This window comes from Triturus cristatus, chromosome 9 (assembly GCF_964204655.1).
Source record: "Triturus cristatus chromosome 9, aTriCri1.1, whole genome shotgun sequence".
Classification (NCBI taxonomy): domain Eukaryota; kingdom Metazoa; phylum Chordata; class Amphibia; order Caudata; family Salamandridae; genus Triturus; species Triturus cristatus.
Genome location: NC_140592.1, coordinates 718,331,041 through 718,352,658, shown reverse-complemented (window position 1 = coordinate 718,352,658; position 21,618 = coordinate 718,331,041). Strand labels below are relative to the sequence as shown.

At 40.3% G+C, this 21,618-nt stretch overlaps 1 protein-coding gene and 1 long non-coding RNA gene across 4 annotated transcripts in view; one reads left to right on the top strand and one right to left on the bottom strand.

The window, feature by feature from the left end:
• LOC146798595 (solute carrier family 22 member 6-A-like) overlaps positions 1-21,618 on the top strand; it is an 814,343-nt gene that overhangs the window by 588,278 nt on the left and 204,447 nt on the right. The window contains exons 4-5 of the mRNA XM_085625903.1: positions 576-744; positions 975-1,098. Of these exons, the coding sequence (XP_085482029.1) occupies positions 576-744; positions 975-1,098 (293 nt within the window). The remainder of the gene's footprint in view (positions 1-575; positions 745-974; positions 1,099-21,618) is intronic.
• LOC146798596 (uncharacterized) lies at positions 10,530-12,392 on the bottom strand. 3 transcript variants are annotated; one of them, XR_014968731.1, is made up of 5 exons: positions 12,265-12,373; positions 11,480-11,632; positions 11,303-11,384; positions 11,140-11,200; positions 10,530-10,799 (listed from the first exon to the last, which is right to left on the bottom strand). It is a non-coding gene; the product is annotated as an uncharacterized LOC146798596 (long non-coding RNA). The 3 variants fall into 3 exon arrangements; XR_014968730.1 differs by having other exon boundaries at positions 11,480-11,565; positions 12,265-12,360; XR_014968732.1 differs by lacking the exon at positions 11,480-11,632 and having other exon boundaries at positions 12,265-12,392.

Sequence of the window (21,618 nt, the reverse complement as noted above, 5' to 3'; positions counted from 1 at the left end):
ACTCTCATTCTCATTTGATGATGTCATCAGCGATGCCACTGATGATATTATAAGGCATGTCATGAGTGAGGTATTGTGTAAGGTCAATAGCAGTGCATGGCAGGGGCACATATTATAGTTAGCTCACTGAACTTTTATTGGTGAATGTCAGTGGTTCCTGAGTTTGAAACGTCATGTTGTCAATGTCATTGTGAGCTACCTATAATGTCCCTTTAATCTTTGACTTTTTCCATTCTATTTTCTGTGTGTGTATACACACACGGGAAACAGAAACTTATATAAATGCATTATGGATACATATTTAAATTATGAATGGTAAATATAATATACATTCAATTGCTTTTTGGGCATTTCCATATTTTGATTTAAAAATTATTGACATTTTGTAAGTATAAAAAGCAAATGGAATGGAATCCTGGATTGGACTTTGGACCAGACCTTGTCTGAGCAAAGCATCATCATCTCTCACATTCGCAATATATACTTGGCGCATTGTTGGTGACAGGAGGTGAGATGATGGTCTAAAGTTATGCAGGGCACTGTTCTCCATAACCTCTTCCCATTCACTGCTTTAGTTGTTGAATGGATGCCTACTCGGAAGAGAAGCATCACCGGGACCATCCCAGGCCATTTTTACACGGTTGGGCTGATTATCCTGGCAGGACTGGCATACATCATCCCAAACTGGCGCCACCTCCAACTCACTGTATCTGTGCCATTCTTCGTCTTCTCGCTCTACCTCTGGTATGTGCCATTTAATTAGCTGCTAAATTAAGAATTAAATCCAATAAGTGATTGTCATGTTTAGCCTGTAAGTCACAAACGTTGTTTTCACAAATCCCAACCCTACTTGCTTCTTTTATTGTAAGAGATTTTGGCAGTTCAGCTAAACTAACTGAATTTCCACAAGGATCATACTTGCCCAAAATGTCTTTCAAAAAAGTACATTTCGACTGTTTGAACTGTTTTTGCAGGTGGATTCCAGAATCAGCACGATGGCTCATATCAGCTGGGAAGCCTGAACAGGCTGTAAATGTTTTAAAGCGAGTGGCAAAATTAAACGGGAAGGCAAACGAAGGCAAAACCCTTTCTGTTGAGGTAGGACAACCTGCATTTCTGTTTTCTTGCTACTTTTTAAATAGGTTGCAAGCTATTGCAGCAGGGAAACCTGGGGTCTAAAAGATGCAGAAGCAAGCGGGTGCTGCACTCATGGCATCTAGATTTCGGCCCAGAAATAAAGCCCTGGTAAGTCCTGTAGTTTGAGTACAATGGAGCTGATTCTCTGTAGTCTCTTTCTCCCGTGGAAAGGATGGAATTCTAGTGTGTTAGGAGGCAGGAAACGAGGGGACATTTTTTGCTTTGCGTGACACAAGTCATTGCAAGGCAGCACAAGTCCTTAAGTGTGATTTACTGAGCCACACAAAGCCACAGGCCAAGTAAAATTGATCTGACTGTTGTGGCCTGGTCCTGGAGCCCGCATGACCTTACCCCATAAGGAGTCCAAGTAACTTGACCTGAAAGTGACCGATTGTCACTTGCGGATTTTGCTTTGACATCAATGTTATTTTGTCTATATATTTTACTGCGCTGATATAATATTGATTAAAAAATCTATAATTTGTTTATATGTATGATATCCCGTTCATTTTGGTGTATAAATGAAGATAAATATACACTCTATTTTGATAAATAGGTTTTGGATTTCTGTCAGGTTGTGTCAATTACTTATATTTCATGTTAGTACTCTGAAATGCTCAATACTTGATCCTCTGGTAAAGCCTGACTACGCTTTGCAACTCTACCAGGCCCGAGCTAAGGATTTATTAGTATGAATCTAAGGACCATCTTTGGGGTATTGTGATAATATTACAAGGTAGGTGTTATATGGGTAGAGCATGGGCGTTTCCATGCATCCAGCCATGCCTTTTTACACAAACCCAGATTTACAAAAATGTATGAACCTGGTTTGGAGCCAAACTGGTGCACCTACCATACAGAAGAGTAACAAAGAGAAATATCTTTAGTTCTCATTAATTTCTTTTTCCTCGTGTGCTAGACATAGAAAGATTATTATGCCTCAAAGGATTGTTTTTTGTGTAGGAATGTGTCCCTTCCTGAACAAAAACAATCTTGTCCATAACACAGGCACCCTTGCACTATTGTACAAGGGTGCCTGCGTTGGCGCTAGACAGCACACAGTGTGCCAGGGCAAGGAGAGAGCAGAAATGCTCCACATCTTTGTACATATGGAGCTTTTCTACCCTCTCCATTTCATGCAATGAAGCACCACATTTTGGTAAATCTGCCCCTAGGTTCATAACATGGTCAATGAACCCTCCATCAGGTCTACCTCTTCTGCAATACAATCTGTAATCTAGATCAGTAAATTGAGTGCGATCTAGGAGAGAGGGTGTAAATTCTGGAGTTACATTGAATCAAGCTAAAATCAGGCTTAATGTTTTTGGCCACATCAAGAAACCTGGGATACCTGTTTAGCTTGGTATTCTCCGAAGAACACATTTTTTAGCTACACCAATTTATTTAATGTTGACTGACTTTTACGAGCCAACTTGTGTGTGTTTAGTGCTCTTAATACTGTCAGGCTCCAATTTCGTTGTAAGCAAATTTGATTAATTCGCAATAAGACAGAGAAAACAGCCCACAGGGCGTTGTGTAAAGACATGGTGTCCATCTCAAAATTCAACACAGTTGAACACAATAAGTGCAGAATAATCCTTCAGTATCTATTGTTAGTCCACCTGTTGGGGAAATATGGGAATGCACATCCGAGCCCATTGCCCGCCCTCATCTCTGTATCCTGCCGCGTGTGTCAGTGCACTCTATCAGCCCTAAATCCCACTTAATACTGTCTTGTGCTTTAGAAAACGTCCTGGCAGTAGGCCAAATTCGATATTTCTTTAGAAAGTGAACTAGGTTGTAGATGTTTCATAGTGCAAGGAGAGATTTTTGTATTTCCTTGTGGGTCACCTTCAGGATCAAAAGAGCTCTTGGACCAGTCAGGTACAAAAATGGAAACATTGTTGCAAAGATCTAAGATTTTCAGCTACCCACTTCTGACCCCCAAACTCTCAGACTCTGAATTCAGATTCTGTTTTTTTTATTGCAATATCTAGACCAGGCCTCTGCAAGTAGTAGCTCATGAGATACTGGTAGCTCTCAAGCTTCCTGCACATAGCTATCATGTGTGCAATCCAGCCTAGTAAATGAGAAGTGTTTGTTCGGCTGGAATAATATATGTGTATCAAAATTCAAAAGTGTGAATTGCAAATGTGTGTATTTTCAGAACTCTTAAGCTGATGCTTGGGGAAAAATGGTTGTATTTCCAAAATATATTTAAAGCCGATATTTGAGTGATAAATCATGTGGGGTTGGGGAGACCTATTACTAACATTATTACTTTGGTCCCGGAGACATTGCAGCAATACTGGTATGTATTACCCACATAAATTTATTTCGCATTTGCAAAGCCTTTTTTTACATTACTGCTGGCAACCCTGCCTCATGCACTGAAGTGATTACTACTGGTAAACATGCATAGGATGGCCACTAATGTACTGTTGTTTGATGTGATCTTACAACAGTAATATTAGTAGCTTGAGATGGTTGGCAGTGAACCTAAATCGTTCTTTTTACAGATAGTGTTGGAGACCCTAACCTAACCTAAAAAGCTGACATAGCTTCAGGAGGATATTTGAGGTGTGACACCCTGTCAAATATATCCATTCTTGGCTTGGTAGTTGGGTCTGGGGGCCCTTAGTCAGGTTTGATATCTCTGCATCGGTTGATTTCTTGGTGAGCAAAGAATAAACAATGAAACATTGACCTTTGATGTAAAAAGGAGGGAGAAACAAAGATATCCATCTGGCTAAATTTCAAAATGTGAAACCAGATAACCTGGAATCAATACCGGCTTCCCTGCTTGTCCAAATTGTATGATCATAGGCAAACATTTTATTTCAAAGACCCACCTTTTTCTTTTTTCTCACATATTAAAGCACTTTTAAATATTTGAGTTCAGAATGTGTGCTTTACATTCTTCCCTTATGTTTGATTTAATAAACTCTAATGTTGCTCCATCTATAATTAGAATCTAGGCCATGTTTAGAGTTTGCATGGCTATTGATTTGCCTCTTAGTTCACTAATGGCGTTGTTGGTAGGTGGCATTAATTAGGTTATGCCTGAAAACTATCACTTTAAAACATGCCTATCTATGCAGTGACATAATCCGATGTCCTTCCAATACAAAACAGTGTGTTTAGACTAACTTAAAAAATTTCCAGTTCAGTTGTGTGCTGTACAGCCAAGTGCGCTCTAGCACCAAGACGCATTTGGGCATTTGCTTGCGCTTCAGAAATATTTAAATCAAATCAAATCAACTCACTTATAAAGAGGGAAAAATTAGAAGAAATAAAAGCATTTCCTCTTTTAACATCTGCTTTAAAGTGGCAACATTTTTGAGTGCAATACCCTGTCTACTATTGTCAGTGGTTAGGGTTTTGTGTCACAACCATGTACCACCTTTGATGCAGAGTAGTGCACAGTGCTTTTCGCTGCTCTGTGTTACTTCACAACAACTTTCCAGCACAAAACAAGGTTTGCGCTGGAAAGTTAATCCAAGAAAAATATTTTGTGTAGGTTTGTGCCACTTTTGGGTTGCAAACCCAGTGCAAAATATTTGTAAATCCGGCCCTTGGTTTGTTGCATCATTTACATGCCAAACATTTGCATGGCTTGGCTTATTCGAGGACTCTTAGAGCCAAGCTGGACCCTTGGCATGGCTCTGGTCTGGCTCACCCTATAAATTTACTGACACACTCACCTCTATTTGCTACTTAGGCTTAGGTAATGGGAGCCATTAGTCACTTGATAAAATAATTTTTAAAAGGTGAGAGCTGGAAACATGGAGCCCTGTCTACATATTCCGATTTGACAACTCTACCGTCAAGGCTCCTCGTAGCAGAGATGAAGAAGAGACCATGCAGTGAAGTACATTTAAAATAAGTGATCCCAAGGCATGGACTCCTGGTCTTTGTGTTGTACATGGCTTTAGTAATGCATTCCCAGAGAGAACTTACAGGCTCAGGTGGGACGGTTAGGGGTGTATCTGTATGGAAGGTATTTTGGGCACATCACAACCAAGATTAATTCTTGACTTGGTAGTTGAGTCTGGGGGCCCTGAATTGAGTCTGCTATGTTTGGGTCGTTTTTCTCTTTGTTTCCAATCCACTAAGAGCTTTTAACTTGCTCAATTTTTGGTGCAAAAAAGTTAATTTACATGGTGAGTGAATAAAGAAAGGGGGTAGATTAGAGTACTATTTAAAAGATTATCTGACCTCTGAAAACAGATATAGTGCCTAACTCCCTTTGTGCTATTTAAACTTTTTTAATTAGTTTATTATTTCTTTTATTCTTCCCATGAAAAATGGATTGTAAAGTTTTACCAACAAGCCACAGGTTGACCGTCTTTAATGTATCAACTCTCTGTGCTCCAATGGATTTTTCCGATATGCGAAAGACGGTTATCATGCCAGTTGTTAGTAAAACTTCATAAACCATCTTAGAACATCCTTTAATGTCTAATATCTCGAGATTTAACTGCTCAAGAATAAGGGCCTCGTCAAGATTGGAGCCATATACTCTACACAGCATAAATTTAGAGCCACCCAAAATACATTCCAAAATGGCCCACCGTCCGTGATTATCTACTAAGGTGCATCCAGTAGTTTGTATGGTCAATTTGGCTAACACCGCCACCCTGCGAGTCATAGTCGCTTGCTGTGAGACTGCTAAAACCACATGCCCCAGTTCGGATAACATTTGACACTTTCCCCATGGTATATGTGTCTCCTGTAAGCATACTAAGTCTGGTTGACTACCACGGAGATCTGCAGCAACTCTTTGTCTTTTATTATAATTATTTAGCCCGCAAACATTCAAAGAACATAATCTAAGCCCTAGCTTAGCCATTGAATAGATATGGGTGCCATCCCTTGCTCAATTCTCCTATGATAAGACCTCCAATCTCTGGGTTTCACAAACTTAACAATACTGTGGATTAGTTTTCTTATTTTACCCCCACTCCCCTACCCCACCCCTACCCTAACACCACACCCACCTATCTCCCCCACCACCCCACCCTCCACCCCTTCCCCAACCCTTCAAAAAGGCAATAGGACCCATGGTCCGAGTGATGACGAGTTCCAGCTACCCAGGTGACCCCCACCGCACTAATATACCACCCTAAGCACTAAAAAAGTCCTTCAAAATAGGAAAAAACACTTGATATAGCACAAAAATATTGCTAATGCCATGAATACAATTTTATACATGCATACATACTCAAAAAAGTGTAATAAGACAGAGAAAGAAGGGGGAGGTGTGTCAGCTAAAGCTGCCTGCACCACACACAAATGCATATTCTAGCTAAGAACAGCACAAAGACATACTTGTTATTTCCCGCTGCTATATCCAAGCCTAAGGCCACTATTTTTAACCTTTAACGGTACAAAGATTGTAGAAACTCTTTGGCTTGGACCTCAGATGTAAAGAATCTGGCACGGTCTTTGTGTAACACTTTCAATTTCACCGTGTTAAGTAAGAAAGCTTGATGCCCCTTTGGTCTGAAATGATGACATGAGCTGACGAAGCTGCCAGCACTTTTCTACGGTGTAATGCAGTGCTTAATTTGTAAAATATGAAGTGTAGGTGCTCAAATGTTTGTCAGAGGCCACACCTACTTTTATCCAGCTCCACCCACTTCCTCCACTGGCTCCACCCACTTACTCTACTAGCTCCACCCACACCCCAAACTAGTCACTGCTAAAAGTCAGATGTAATACCCAATCTGAATTTCAGCAAGGGAGCCTTCCTCATAGTAAGGATTTGATAGGAGGTTCTTCTGCCCTGTGAAAATTTTGAAAAAGATTACATCAAAAGTGCATTTAAACGACAATTTTGGAATAAATTAGCTAAAATCACTAATGCATTGAAAAGGGACAATTCCAGTGCTCTGTGCCGATTTGGGGAGAGGACAATACTTGGGTATGCTATTTTTAACAGAGTCTATGAGTTCAAAGATACAACTTTTACATAGCCTATGTGACAAAATAAACCAAAATGTTCTTAGAACACTCTAAACAAATAAACGGAATAAAATCGTGCAATAAACTTGAATGAGTCACTTTGTCACTTACACTTGTGACTTTTTGTCCTCTAGTTGAAAATTGTTTTTATAAATCATTTTGTTACAATCATACTTCAAATGGTGCTCTTATCACTCATCAGTCTAAACTCTCTCTTTAGGCAGTATCACTATAGACTCCTGTGCAACAGTTAGGGCAGTTAATAACTCTCATAAATGAGGTCTTCCAAGTATACAAACTGTTTCTAGGTGTTTGATATTACACAATAGCTTAGAATAAGGTTTAATTGCAATTGTGTTATATAACAGATGCAAAGAGAATAAGCAGTCTTTTTTCCACAACAGAATTTAAGAAAACAACTGTTACCAAAAATAACAACTCTATTTCAGTTGAATTAAATTTACAGATTTTAATAAGTATTTTGTAATCTTTGTTTTTATTCGCACCTTAGAGAGCACCTTTAACATGGGAAGGTGGCCAAAACAGATAGCTTGCCAATTACCAGACTGGGTTTGGAACACCAAAAAGCTGTACTTGTAAGCACTTTATTTTTCATACGTACAGTCACCAACACACCCCGGGCACCTAAGTATTTTCACTACTATTGCTTCTCTTGCAAGCTTTCATATCCTATAAGCAGTGGCGGCTCACAGTGGGAGTGCTGCGGGGCGGGGGAGGGGCAGCGTGAGGGATAGTGAAGTTGGACATGCGATGGCCAGGAGTAAAGTAAGTATATAACTTGACTCCTGGCCGTCGTATGTCTGACTTCACTACCACCCCACCATGCCCCACCCCGCCCCGCCCGCAGCACTCCCACTGCAATCCGCCACTGTCTATAAGTACTTAGTTGCTGCATCAGTTTGCGAAAACAAAAAAGTATTTCCCTTATAGATCACTCTCAGTGCTGACCCATTTCCTTTCTTGCACTAGGGCCCATGACACACTCCCTACATCACTATTGTTTAAGCATGCTAGTTTGTGTGTGTTGCCTGGCTATGCTATGCACAGGTCTCATGTAACATTTTGCTATTTTATTATCCTTTGTTAAATACAACTTTATGAATTTCTTAAGCACATGATTCTAGTTTGCATGATTTAGGCCACACCCCTAATTGTGTATTTTGTGCTCCAGTCAAACTCTGGGTACAGGAGCACAGAGAGGATGTGGTCTAAGGGCTAGAGCGGTCGAGTCTCCGCGAGGATGCTCAACATCCTGTGACTCTGGGCAGATCACTTAATCTCCCCGGCCCAAAAAAAAAAAAATGTGTCCATATGTAATGCAACTGGTGCTCATGTAAGGCACTCTGATACCTTCGGGTCAAGCTCACACTATATAAAACTCCAAACAAAAAAACAAGAATCCTCAATGCTTTACTGTGCACACTTTCCACCAGCCGGAAGCAAATGGAAAACAACCACACCAGGGCCTGGGATCAGGGAACCACGTGCAGGAATGGGCCTAGTGAGACCGAGGCCTACATTTTTACCCTGATCCCGGGCCTGGTAACTTGTGAATAATGGAGTGGAGATACCTGCCGGATTCATTAACGTTGGCCTTTGTATCTCCCCCTCCAGTTACTGTGGTGTACAGAGCACACTCTGCCTCTCCGTTTCTAAGCAGGCTTTGTGAATCACAAAATGTTATTGGTACAAAGGAAAATAAGCTTTACTCGACCTACAATCAGTTACTTGGCGCTACACCAACCAGTTCAGCACAAACGCAAATCTGTCGCAAATCTTGCCCTTTGGAGTTTTTGGAAAGAAGCACATTAGTTCTAAGTGCTTTGTTGTAATTGTTATTTTGTGATCATTTTTGGGGGTCAAGGGTAGACTGCACTTCGCAAAAACAGTACAGGACCTGAATTCAGCAAATGTGTGAAAAAATTATAGTGAAATTCATTTTTTTCTGTAGTTTTAACATTTATTTTCTCGTTCTAACCACATTTTTGTCCTGAACTGACACTTGGTTTTGCTTTGGTTTAGTTATGACATGTTCCGCTCTAGAAATGTCATTTCTTTCACACCTCACTTTTGTTCTCCTTTTCTGTCACATGCTCTATCATGCACACACTTTTAGATGTGGCACTTGTTAGGTGAAAAAACACTGACACAGACAGACATCCAAGGCTCTAAAAAGGGGGTTTAAATCTAAAATTGCTCAACGGGCTAAACGGAATCGTAAACACATCTGTAAATACATCAAAGAGATGTCCCTCAGCGCCTTTGACAAGACGCCATTAAAGCTGGCTGATGCTAATATTCCCACGTCTATACAAACTAGTAATGACCCGAAAAACAAGCAACAATTCGGTGCTATGGCCGGGGCACTCAGGTGTGAACTTCTACATGTAGCTTCTTCTGCACAAGACAATAATTTACAAAACTCGTTTGATATGCGCAGTGTCAAACGAAGCCTCAGTAATAGTGCCAGCAAATATTGTTTGTGCACCGGCCGGGCGAGCGCAGGAAAATCCTAATTTAAAGTTAAACATAGACAGACGCTGGTGTGTACAGTGCCACACCAAGAGGCTCATTGGCGGCCGTGGCCCAAGCTATGCCACAGGCTGGGAGTGGACAGTAACGAGTCTGCGTTTATTACTTCTATAATTTACTAATATACATACTGCTAGTAAGTTTTTAGTACTTACGGATCAACGGTTACGTGGTGGGCTGGGCCGAGGTACACTGCCTTATCCCTAGTATAAACTGGGCCTGGTGCTGCCTGCTCTCAGAGTCGTTGGGCTGCCTGCCTTAATGCATGGTGATGAGGACTCGTGAGGTGCGTGGTTGTGCCAGTGCGTGGCAATCATCTGCCGCACAGCTCCTACCCCGGAAGAACCAAATCCAGCCCAATTAATGTCCCACTCTGACTCCCGCCCACCGGCTAAGGGCCATGGCGCCAATGCCATCTGAATGGCTCAATCAGTCACGGGAGACATCGAGAACACTCTGCACAGAGTCAGTGAAGAGGAGAGGTATTTAAACAATTAAGTCTAGTCAGCCAAGTCAACAATATCATGCGAATGTGACGTGCAAGCAGCAGATATGGAGACCCAGCCCTGCTAAGTAAGTGCTGGTGTTAAGCACCGGAAAGCACCGGCACAAATTAAGCACTGGTGTAATGACAGAAATCAGGCCGAACAAAAAACTCCAACCCCTTCCCAGCCCTCTTTCTGTCAGGACGGGCCTACTCATACACAGTTTCCCATGCAAGAAAATTATTGAGAGATATTAATATCGCTCTGGGTCTAGCTACTGTTTGTAAAGGTAATAACAATTCCTAGGCAACAAGAAACCTGGCGAAAAACAGGTTTTATACATACAAACAGAATCTCAGTGTACGACCAAAAGACATTTAAGAACAATCCATTTTATTCATATATGTCATTTGGTTAAAATAGGTGTACCAACACCAAAAACAGATAACATGACAATAACATAACAATCAATATAACCATACATATATGTCTATTTTAATTCACATACATTCTAAAAAAATATATGAAGAACACATAGAATTACATTGTGTGATAAAAAAACACAAAAGGTGGCTAAATCTAGGTAGATGAAGATGTAAATCTCTACGTGCGTTTCAGCATGACAAACACCTTCTTCAGGAGGAGCCACTTGAATTTCTGCATAAAAAAACAAAAATTCATGTAACATAACACAACATGACATATAAGACATTGTAGTACACTGAGTCTGTGATGATTAAAAATGTATTGTGCATTGTTTAAAAATATTAAGGTGTTCCACATTTACAATTAGACCAAGAATAGGTCACAAAACCAATTATTTCTAGTCAAAAAGGATGAAAGAATAACAAAGATAAGAAAAAGAAATCAAGATAAGTCACCGAGTAAATAGATAGATAACTGACCCAAATAAGTGCAACCAAAAGTGTCTGGTAGTGAAGGAGCAGAAGATCTAAAACGTGCTCTAAAGAATCCCTAGTTGACAAAGGGCGCTTACCTTTGAATCAAGTATAGAACACCAGGGGTTATACCCGCGATCAAAGAAACGATGAAAGGAACTGAAAAAAAGTGTTGAAATGAAAAGGAACTATTAACTTTCTATTCATAATGTCATCTCTACGCAAAATGATAAATTATCTGAGTGGGCGGCTTAAAATTACCTGTCCTGGATCTTACGTAGCCCAATCGAGGATATGCGAAAGGGTCAAAATAAGGGGGTATTACTCTGTCCCTGGTACAAATCTAGGAAAAATTATATATATATTTTAAGACTTTATGTAACGAATGACCAACATAACTGATATAAGACCTAAAACTATAAAGTCAAAAATGTGTACCTGAACATAGGTCAATTCTGATCAATTATGTATGCGCTCCAGGCGGATAGACGCTTGAGCCCAAGGCGTCTAATGATAAGAATTCACTGTGGAAATAATTTAACTGAAATAGATGTAATGGAAATGGGAAGCGGACAGCTATCTTATTTGAGGCTGAAAAAAATAAATACAAATAAATATATCCCGACTCCTAAAAAGAAGATGTAATGGAGATTGACGTGCAACTAAACCCTAAGTTACCTGTTGTTTTTAAAATGTCTGATATGAGTTACAAGTTCGTAAATGTCGATGAGCTTTACAGATGGTAAAACACCTCTTTAATAGTAGGAAACCCCGAAGCTACATCAAGCCCAGTTCTAAAATATAAATAGATGAAGAACTATTACTATTATAGTTTACAACTGCTTTTGTGAAGTAAACTGGAGTGGTTGCTCTAAATAGGAAAAACAGTGCAAGGCGACACGCTAGTTCATAACGGAAATGAAAAATGGGATAAGTGATAGAGGCAAGGACTAAAAGCACTCACATTAGCAGTCCGAGTCGATATGGCCCGATAGTCCACATAGACAGTACCCAAACTCATGTGCGGGATTTAAATGATTAAGCAAAACAAGTATTATAAAGAATTATTAAACTACAACACAGGATAGAGTGCAGCCAGAATGGAGCAAGACCTACAGGGTTGACTGGTAATAGGCAATTGAGCATAATGGCATACTAAGCGCGCTATGTTTTCGAGGTAAAATAGAATCTAGATATGTAGAATAATATGACGTATAACTTACGTGTTGCTAGATAGATGGAAACCTGCACTGTCTCCTATGATTTATTAATGGGTATGTGCATCTAAATTGTCTTTAAATAGGCTAGCTCGAACACGCCAAAACGGACAAGGTGACTGTTTCCGCATCACGTGATACATGTGTGCAGGAGTGCGTAGAGGCAGTCTCTATGGTATACGCCGGTAGAGATAGCAGAACACTAGACTGCTAATTTCTATGATTAGATAAACAAACCCGAAATGGAAAGCGATAAAGGAAAAGAAGAAAGGGCATGAAAATATGAGAAAAAAAAATAATCTAAATCGTAATTACTTTTTTTAAAATAACAAAAACCATCAACAAAATGAAAATAAGGCAAATATGATACATGGCTTAGAATCTTGCTTGTGGGGTATAACACCCAATGGTCAGAAGTCCTAAGTCTCATAGTGTTTAAGGGAAAGTGACTGCTCACAGTGAAGGGTAATTAATCATCATTTTGTATTGTATTTGATAGCATTCTCCCATGGGATATCATTATTTGGACCCTTTTTGTTAGATGCCAAAGTGAAAATCCAGAACACTTCCCATGTTTTACGGACTTCCTCATTTTTGACAGTGCCTAATGTATCAAGATTTTCAATTATAAACCAACAAATTTCGTTAGATTTATGTTTGAATTCCAGGTAATGCTTTACCACAGGGGCATTAGTTTTAGAAGTGTGAATTGCTGAGCGATGTTCAGTGAGTCGAGTACAGAAAGATCTGGAGGTCTCGCCCACATATCCAAGCCCGCAGGGGCAGACAAGCAGATAAATTAAATTTTTGGTCTTGCATCTAGTAGTGCTGTGCATTCAGTATACTGGTGGCAGTCCACCAGACACCCATATTTTAGCACAGGTTGGCTACCTTTTTCTGGTTTGCACGCAATCATTTGTAAATTGTTGATGATGTAGATCATTTTTGACATACAAACAGGAGTTCGCTGACTTTTCTTCATATTTACTTCGAGATGACAGACACCTATAATGAACTAGTCACTTTTTATGAATCTGTATCTAATTGGTCACGCTACATTGATGATATTTTTTTCATTTGGACTGATACGGAAGATAAATTGTCTGAATTTCTTGAATGGCTCAATATGTGTGATAACAATCTTCACTTTACGTCACATATTATTATAAACCAAGTGGAATTCCTTGACATCCTTATACGACATAATGAAGGATTTTTGGAAGTGGACTTATTTATCAAACCCATGGCACGTAATACGCTATTACATTTTGATAGCTACCATCCTCGTGCGCAAAAAGAAAGTATACCTTTTAGTCAATTCCTCTGTCTTCGGAGGAACTGATCTAATATCACAGACTTTGATATCCAGGCAGGTATGCTGAAAATCAAGTTTTTTGCTCGTGGGTACCCGCATAGATTAATGCGGGAGTCCTTTAAATGAGCACGTTTCTATGATCGTGACTGTCTTTAACAACCTAAATCTCCAACGACTAACAACCAACTAGTATGCATCACCAGACATTCGACGATGAACAATAAAGTTAGACAGATCGTCTATTCCAATTGGCACATCCTTAACAGCAATTTAGAGGAGAATGAAAAGATGTCCAAACCTCTGTTCGCTCACTGAAGAAATACAAATATTAAGGACTTTATTACTCGGTCCAGATTCACTGAACGCATACCATTCTCTCAGAAGACTATTGATGGCAAGCTACCGATTAAAGGTTCATACAAATGTATGAATTACAAAGCATGCGAGACTGCCATTGAGGGCGTGAGTTACACATACCAAGATTATATCATACGCCCCCACAAGTTTTCCAACTGCAAGACCAAAAATGTAATTTATCTGCTTGTCTGCCCCTGCGGGCTTGGATATGTGGGCGAGACCTCCAGATCTTTCTGTACTCGACTCACTGAACATCGCTCAGCAATTTACACTTCTAAAACTAATGCCCCTTTGGTAAAGCATTACCTGGAATTCAGACATAAATCTAACGAAGTTCGTTGGTTTATAATTGAAAATGTTGATACATTAGGCACTGTCACAAGTGAGGAAGTCCGTAAAAAACGGAAAGTGTTCTGGATTTTCACTTTGGCATCTAACAAAAAGGGTCTAAATAATGATATCCCATGGGAGATTGCTATCAAATACAATACAAAATGATGATTAATTACCCTTCACTGTGAGCAGTCACTTCCCCTTAAACACTATGAGACTTAGGACTTCTGACCATTGGGTGTTATACCCCACAAGCAAGATTCTAAGCCATGTATCATATTTGCCTTATTTTCATTTTGTTGATGGCTTTTGTTATTTTTAAAAAAATAATTATGATTTAGATTTGCTTTTTCTCATATTTTCATGCCCTTTCTTCTTTTCCTTTATCGCTTTCCATTTCGGGTTTGTTTATCTAATCATAGGAGTTAGCAGTCTAGTGTTCTGCTATCTCTACCGGCGTATACCATATAGACTGCCTCTACGCACTCCTGCACACACTTATCACGTGATGCCGAAACAGTCAGCTTGTCTGTTTTGGCGTGTTCGAGCTAGCCTATTTAAAGACAATTGAGATGCACATACCCATTGATATATCATCGGAGACAGTACAGATTTCCTTCTATCTAGCGACACGCAAGTTATACGTCATATTATTCTACATATCTAGATTCTATTTTAGCTCGAAAACATAGCGCGCTTAGTATGCCATTTTGCTCAATTGCCTACCACCGGTCAACCCTGTAGGTCTTGCTCCATTCTGGCTGCACTCTATCCTATGTTGTAGTTTAATAATTCTTTATAATACTTGTTTTGCTTAATCATTTAAATCTCGCACATGAGTTTGGGTACTGTCTATGTTGACTATCGGGCCATATCGACTCGCCGCTAATGTGAGTGCTTTTAGTCCTTGCCTCTATCACTTATCCCATTTTTCATTTCCGTTATGAACTAGCGTGTCGCCTTACACTGTTTTTCCTATTTAGAGCAACCACTCCAGTTTACTTCACAAAAGCAGTTGTAAACTATAATAGTAATAGTTCTTCATCTATTTATATTTTAGAACTGGGCTTGATGTAGCTTTGTGGTTTCCTACTATTTAAGAGGTGTTTTACCATCTGTAAAGCTCATAGACATTTATGGACTTGTAACTCATATCAGACATTTTAAAAACAACAGGTAACTTAGTGTTTTTGTTGCACGTCAATCTCCATTACTTCTTCTTTTTAGGAGTCGGGATATATTTAATTGTATTTATGTTTTTCAGCCTCAAATAAGATAGCTGTCTGCTTCCCATTTCCATTACATTTATTTCAGTTCAATTATTTCCCCAGTGAATTCTTATCTTTAGACGCCTTGGGCTCAAGCCTCTATCCGCCTGGAGCGCATACATAATTGATCAGAATTGACCTATGTTCAGGTACACATTTTATACTTTATAGTTTTAGGTCTTATATCAGTTATGTTGGTCATTCGTTACATAAAGTCTTAAAATATATATATCATTTTTCCTAGATTTGTACAAGGGACAGTGTAATACCCCCTTATTTTGACCCTTTCGCATATCCTCGATTGGGCTACGTAAGATCCAGGACAGGTAATTTTAAGCCGCCCACTCAGATAATAATCATTTTACGTAGAGATGACATTATGAATATAAAGTTAATAGTTCCTTTTCATTTCAACCCCTTTTTCAGTTCCTTTCATCGTTTCTTTGATCGCGGGTATAACCCCTGGTGTTCTATACTTGATTCATAGGTAAGCGCCCTTTGTCAACTAGGGATTCTTTAGAGCACGTTTTAGATCTTCTGCTCCTTCACTACCAGACACTTTTGGGTGCACTTATCTGGGTCAGTTATCTGTTTACTCGGTGACATATCTTGATTTCTTTTTCTTGTCTTTGTTATTGTTTCATCCTTTTTGACTAGATATAATTGGTTTTGTGGCCTATTCTAGGTCTAATTGTAAATGTGGAGCACCTTAATATTTTTGTACAATGCACAATACATTTTTAATCATCACATACTCAGTGTACTGCAATGTCTTATAAGTCATGTTGTGTTTTGTTACACAAATTTTTGTTTTTTTATCCAGAAATTCAAGTGGCTCTCCTGAAGAAGGCGTTTGTCACGCCAAAACACACGTAGAGATTTACATCTTCATCTACCTAGATTTAGCCAACTTTTGTGTTTTTTTTTATCACACAATGTACTTCTATGTGTTCTTCATATATTTTTTAGAATGTGAATAAAATAGACATATATGTATGGTTATATTGATTGTTATGTTATTGTCATGTTATCTGTTTTTGGAGTTGGTACACCTATTTTAACCAAATTATATATATGAATATAATGTATTGTTCCTAAATGTCTTTCGGTAGTACATTGATTTTCTGTTTGTATGCATTAAACCTGATTTTCGCCAGGTTTCTTGTTGCCTAGGAATTGTTATTACCTTTAGAATTGTTTCCCTGCCCTAGGAACTACAAGTAGATACAGGGGGTCCTTGTTTTGTATCCAGTCTAGCTACTGCTTGACCAGATCCAGGACGAATGGAAAAAGGGAAGCGGTGCGCCCCCTGTACCTCTCTCTGCCAGCCCCACTGTGTGAGATCAGGGAAGGCCTCGGTGAAAAGGTCAATAATAAACTTGCGAGGATCTTGATCCTCCTGCCCTCAGGAATCTGCAGGATTCTGAGATTGTTCCTGCGAGAGCGATTTTCTAAATCAGAGAGTGTCATCTCCTAGCGAGTGCAAGGTCTCGGTCATAGCCTTCTGTGCTGCCAGTTCATCTTCTAAGCAAGAGATCCGAGCTTCGGCTTCATTGAAGCTGGTTGTAAATTCCGTACAGGTCTTGGCTATACCAAGCCCTGAATTCTGCTGTTTTCGGCATGAGCTTTGCGCCCTCTGACTCTCCACCCGTGCCTCCTCCCTATGAGTCATTATAGTTTGATAGATGCTAGTGAGATCTGTTCAGATGGACCTGCTATATTTTCTTTGACCGCCTCAGTGCCAGCACCAATCTCCGTTGTAAAGGAGTAGTCCCATTGTAAAGCTTTGCCACTATTGCTGCTATCCACCAATTTAGCTCCTTCCCTAACATCTAGGTTCTTTCTCACTGTTCAAAGACCATCATCGGATATATCCCCTCCTGTATCCTCCAGGTACACGCTACTGCGGTCACTGACACCGGCTCCGTGCGCTCCGATCTTGGCCTGAGCCTCCAAAATTAACTCTAGGTCGCTGGAGGAATCAGAATGGTATGACAAGGAAAAAACAATATTCGCCATAGTCTATTTCCTTCATGGGGGATTTTGTACTTTGCAGACCCTTCTTCAGGTCAGAACCTAATTTTTCAATATTTTCAGCATTTAGCGTTTGGGCTGTTTCCAACACATTTGCATTTGGTGCTCCTTCAGGGGTAGAGATACTACATACAGTTGTATGCTGTCCCCCCCCGCGCCATCTTTCATTCTTGTTGGTACAATGGATACGGATGATGATCCAAAGTCGACATAGCCTGTATTTATTTGGGCAGTAACAGAATCTTTTTTTTCCCCAGCGCCATGTCCCGTTTCCAAGTCAGAGACCTTCATACTCCTTGTCCTTTGCAAAGGAGGCTCAGATTGGGAAGAATGAACAGTTTTCTTCCTTTCCTATCTCCCAGAAACCAAAAGAGGAATAGTGCGCTTACCGCCGGTATCTTTAACTGTTTTCTCACCAGATGAAGCTGTATCCACTTTAACAGTTTTGCAGCCCAAGCTAGCGCTTGCTGAGTTCCTGCTATTCAGTGATCCAGTTACAGCTCCAGCCCCAGTCGGGTCAACCAGAGGGCGAACCCTCCCTCTCCCAGCCTTGGGAGGCATCACCAAGGCGAAGTGGCCCTCTCCTCGTTGGGCACCGTAGAGCGTAGCTGCCGCAAAGAAACCCCTGTGCTGATACCAAAGTGTGCTCCAGTAACCTCTCTGGAGCCATCGCAGCCCCGCTGACACAGCGATACAGCAGTACCAAACATGCCGCAAGGACCGCAAGCAAGCAAGCCTCTCTCAGTTTTCCAATCTCCTTTGATTACGCCTTACACTTTTTCAGCGTTCTTGCCTTTCACTTTTCCTCCTCCTTCACCATGGTAACGTTGGAGCTCCAGCGGGTGCAAATGCTGGAAATGCAGATGTGGGAAGCCCAGGAGCAGCCAGCACACCTCCGTAAGTTTCAAAGTTTTCCTTTATTATTGAGCCTTAAGCTTTCTGGGTTTTCTCCTTCACCATGACATTATTAAAGCTCGAACGAGTACGGATACGAGGTGCCCGGGAGCAGCCAGCTCATATTTCAGAGCTTGCGGAAGCCATATTGCCCTCTTGCGGACGCCATCTTGCCCTTCCCACTTATGCTATGGGGGGACTTTAATATTAATTTGGTAGGTAGGGAACTACAATCAGGCATTCAAAGTTATAATGGTAGGAAACCTAGGGTTTTTAAAGCATTATATCATTTATTGTTGGATCATGGCTTGATAGATGTTTGGGGCATGCTTCATATGCCTGATTCAGGGCATACGTTTTACTCTCATCTGCATGGTAAATTAGTACGGCTTGATTCTTTTTTTTATTTCGCCTCTATTATTTACAGGAGTTTGGATACAAGTGTTCCCTAGAATTACCTCTGATCACGCTCCAGTGGTGGTGGATATTCCCCCACTTGGTATTAATATAGCTCCAAGGGGGTTTACTTTTGAGAGGAAGCTTCTCCTAGATAATACTTTTATTGATCATATGAGAAACTGGATCAGGGATTTGTTTCAAAATAATAGTTACTCCACGATGTGTGGGGTTGTTTGGGATACTTTCAAAGCTTGCTTTAGAGGGGAAGTCTTGAGTTATGGACTACATAAACCAAAACAGGCTAAATGCATAGTACAGGAATTATTTAATAAACTTAAAGCTGCTTAAGAGAGTTTGGCACGTGAGATCTTGCATGGAAATAACACCATTGAGTTGAAAACTAATGTGGCCAGGTGTAAGGTTACCATTAAGTTGGCATGGAGCAAAGAAATTGCCCTAGAATTTGCTTTATAAAAAAGAATGCTATGAGTATGGTGAGGCTGCAGGGTGCTGCCTAGCTCAAAGGTTGCGGTCCAAGGAGGCCGCACAAAGATTAGATGGCATGAAAAATGCATTGGGCAGCTTGGTTCATGATCCCCAGGAAATTCTAGAGATTTTTTGCAATTTTTATAAAGAGCTTTACACAGAGTAGGACATGGGGCGGGATGCTAGGGACCTGGGGCTTCAAAATTTGCCACTAAAGCAGTTAGCTCAGGAGGAAGCTGAGATATTGGATAGCCATATTAATGTTGATGAATTGGAGCAAGCTATCAATAGCATGACGTTTGGCAAGGCGGCGGGACCAGATAAACTTCCTACTGAGGTTTATAAGATCTTTTTTCAAGACCTCAAAATGGATCTGTTGGCCGTCTTTCAGGCAGCTCAAAGTGGTGGTGCACTGCAATCATGGGATGAGGCTAACATCATTGTATTTAAGAAGAGGGACAAACCATCTGACCTTCCGGAGTCTTATCGTCCGATTTCACTTACGAATTGCGATGGGAAAATCTACGCCAAAATTCTCGCTAACCGATTAGCTAAGGTCATCTCCCCTTTGGTTTCCCTAAAACAGCATGAGTTTATTCCCGGTAGGGGGACTGTGAATCATATTTCTGACCTTACTTGATATTGCTCAGGCTGAATCCAGAGATCTAGGAATAATTTAGCTAGATGCCGAAAAGGCATTCGACCGCGTTGCTTGGGATTTCCTCTGGGGGATCCTACAGCTGATGGGGTTCGGCCAGGGGAATATTCAGGCTCTGCAGGTCTTATATTGATCTCCCGTGGCTAGGATTTGTGCTATGGGATGGGCATCTGAACCTGTTCAGATTTCTAGAGGCACACGGCAGGGGTGCCCTTGCTTCCCACTGCTGTTCCTGTTGTATATTAATCCTTTTTTGGATATGTTGGAGAGGAGTGCCAAGATAAGACCATTTATTATGTGGCAGGATCAGTTCTGTGTCTTCGCATATGCGGATGACATAGTCATCGTAACATCTGATCCTGTAATGGCATTACCTGAAATTGAACATTTGGCACACAAATTTGGTTATATGTCAGGCTATAAGCTGAATACTTCTCAAACCCAGATTCTCTGTACAAATTAAATCTTGGCTAATGACTCTAGAGCTGTCAATGAGGTCATATATTGAGTATCAAGATATGGGTTTGCCTGAAAGAATTGGTTGAGGTCAACTGGGAGGCTATTATTGGAAATATTAAGCAAGCACTCGAGAGATGAGAATGTTTACATCTATCTCTGGTAGGCAGAGCTAATGTCCTCAAAATGAATATTCTGTCGAAAGTGCTGTATGTTTTTGAGGTCGGTGCCATTGGAGGTATCTCACCTGCAACTACAACAGTTACAATCACTCTGTGCTAGATTCCTGTGGGCCCCGAGGAAACCACGTAGAGCTGCACGTTTTATGACTCTTCCCCGGGACAGAGGTGGGTGGTCAGTTCCCGATATTGCATTATATTATTACGTGTGTATTCTATCGATTATACGTATATTACTGACTGGAAAAGAAGTGGATAATAATTGCGGAGGCCCCATCAATTTATCAGATGGTCTTGGGGACTGAAGTTAAAAACTGCTTGTTTAAAAGAATAGATGGAAGAATAGATGGAAGTTATTATTAAAAAACTCGCTTTAAAATCTTAGGCGCGGTTCATAAGGTTTGTAAAATTATAAGAAAATGCCTGCAGATCGACGGGTTATAATTTTATACACTCACGTCTGCAGCAGGGATTCTTCCATCGATATTTCAAGATTATGTGGCGGGGAATTGGAGACTTTTGGGTATCACACAATTGGGGCACTTTTACGAGGCTGGGAGGCTATGCTCTTCTTTTTCAATTTTGGCAGATAAGTATCATTTACCTAAGAGTCAATTTTTTAGGTTCTTGCAAATACAGGATTTCTTAGGCAAACATGCAACCACACTAACACGACATGAGATATTAGAAGCTATCACACTTCAGTATAATATAGGGGCTCTTTATAAAGTGCTGCAAGACTCTAAAGTAGATGATCTAGAGAAACACAATCTTAAATAGATGAATTTTCTGGGAGAACAGTCTGTTTCCCTTGAGAATTCTATTGATATAGCAGAAAAGATTCTTTTGGCTGCAAATTTAAAAGCACAGCATTATAAAACACTATTTAATCTGTATCACACACCTGCAAAGATGAAGAAATGGGGGTGTGTGAACGACTGGAAATGCTTTCGATGTGGCACAGATAATGCTGATATTTCC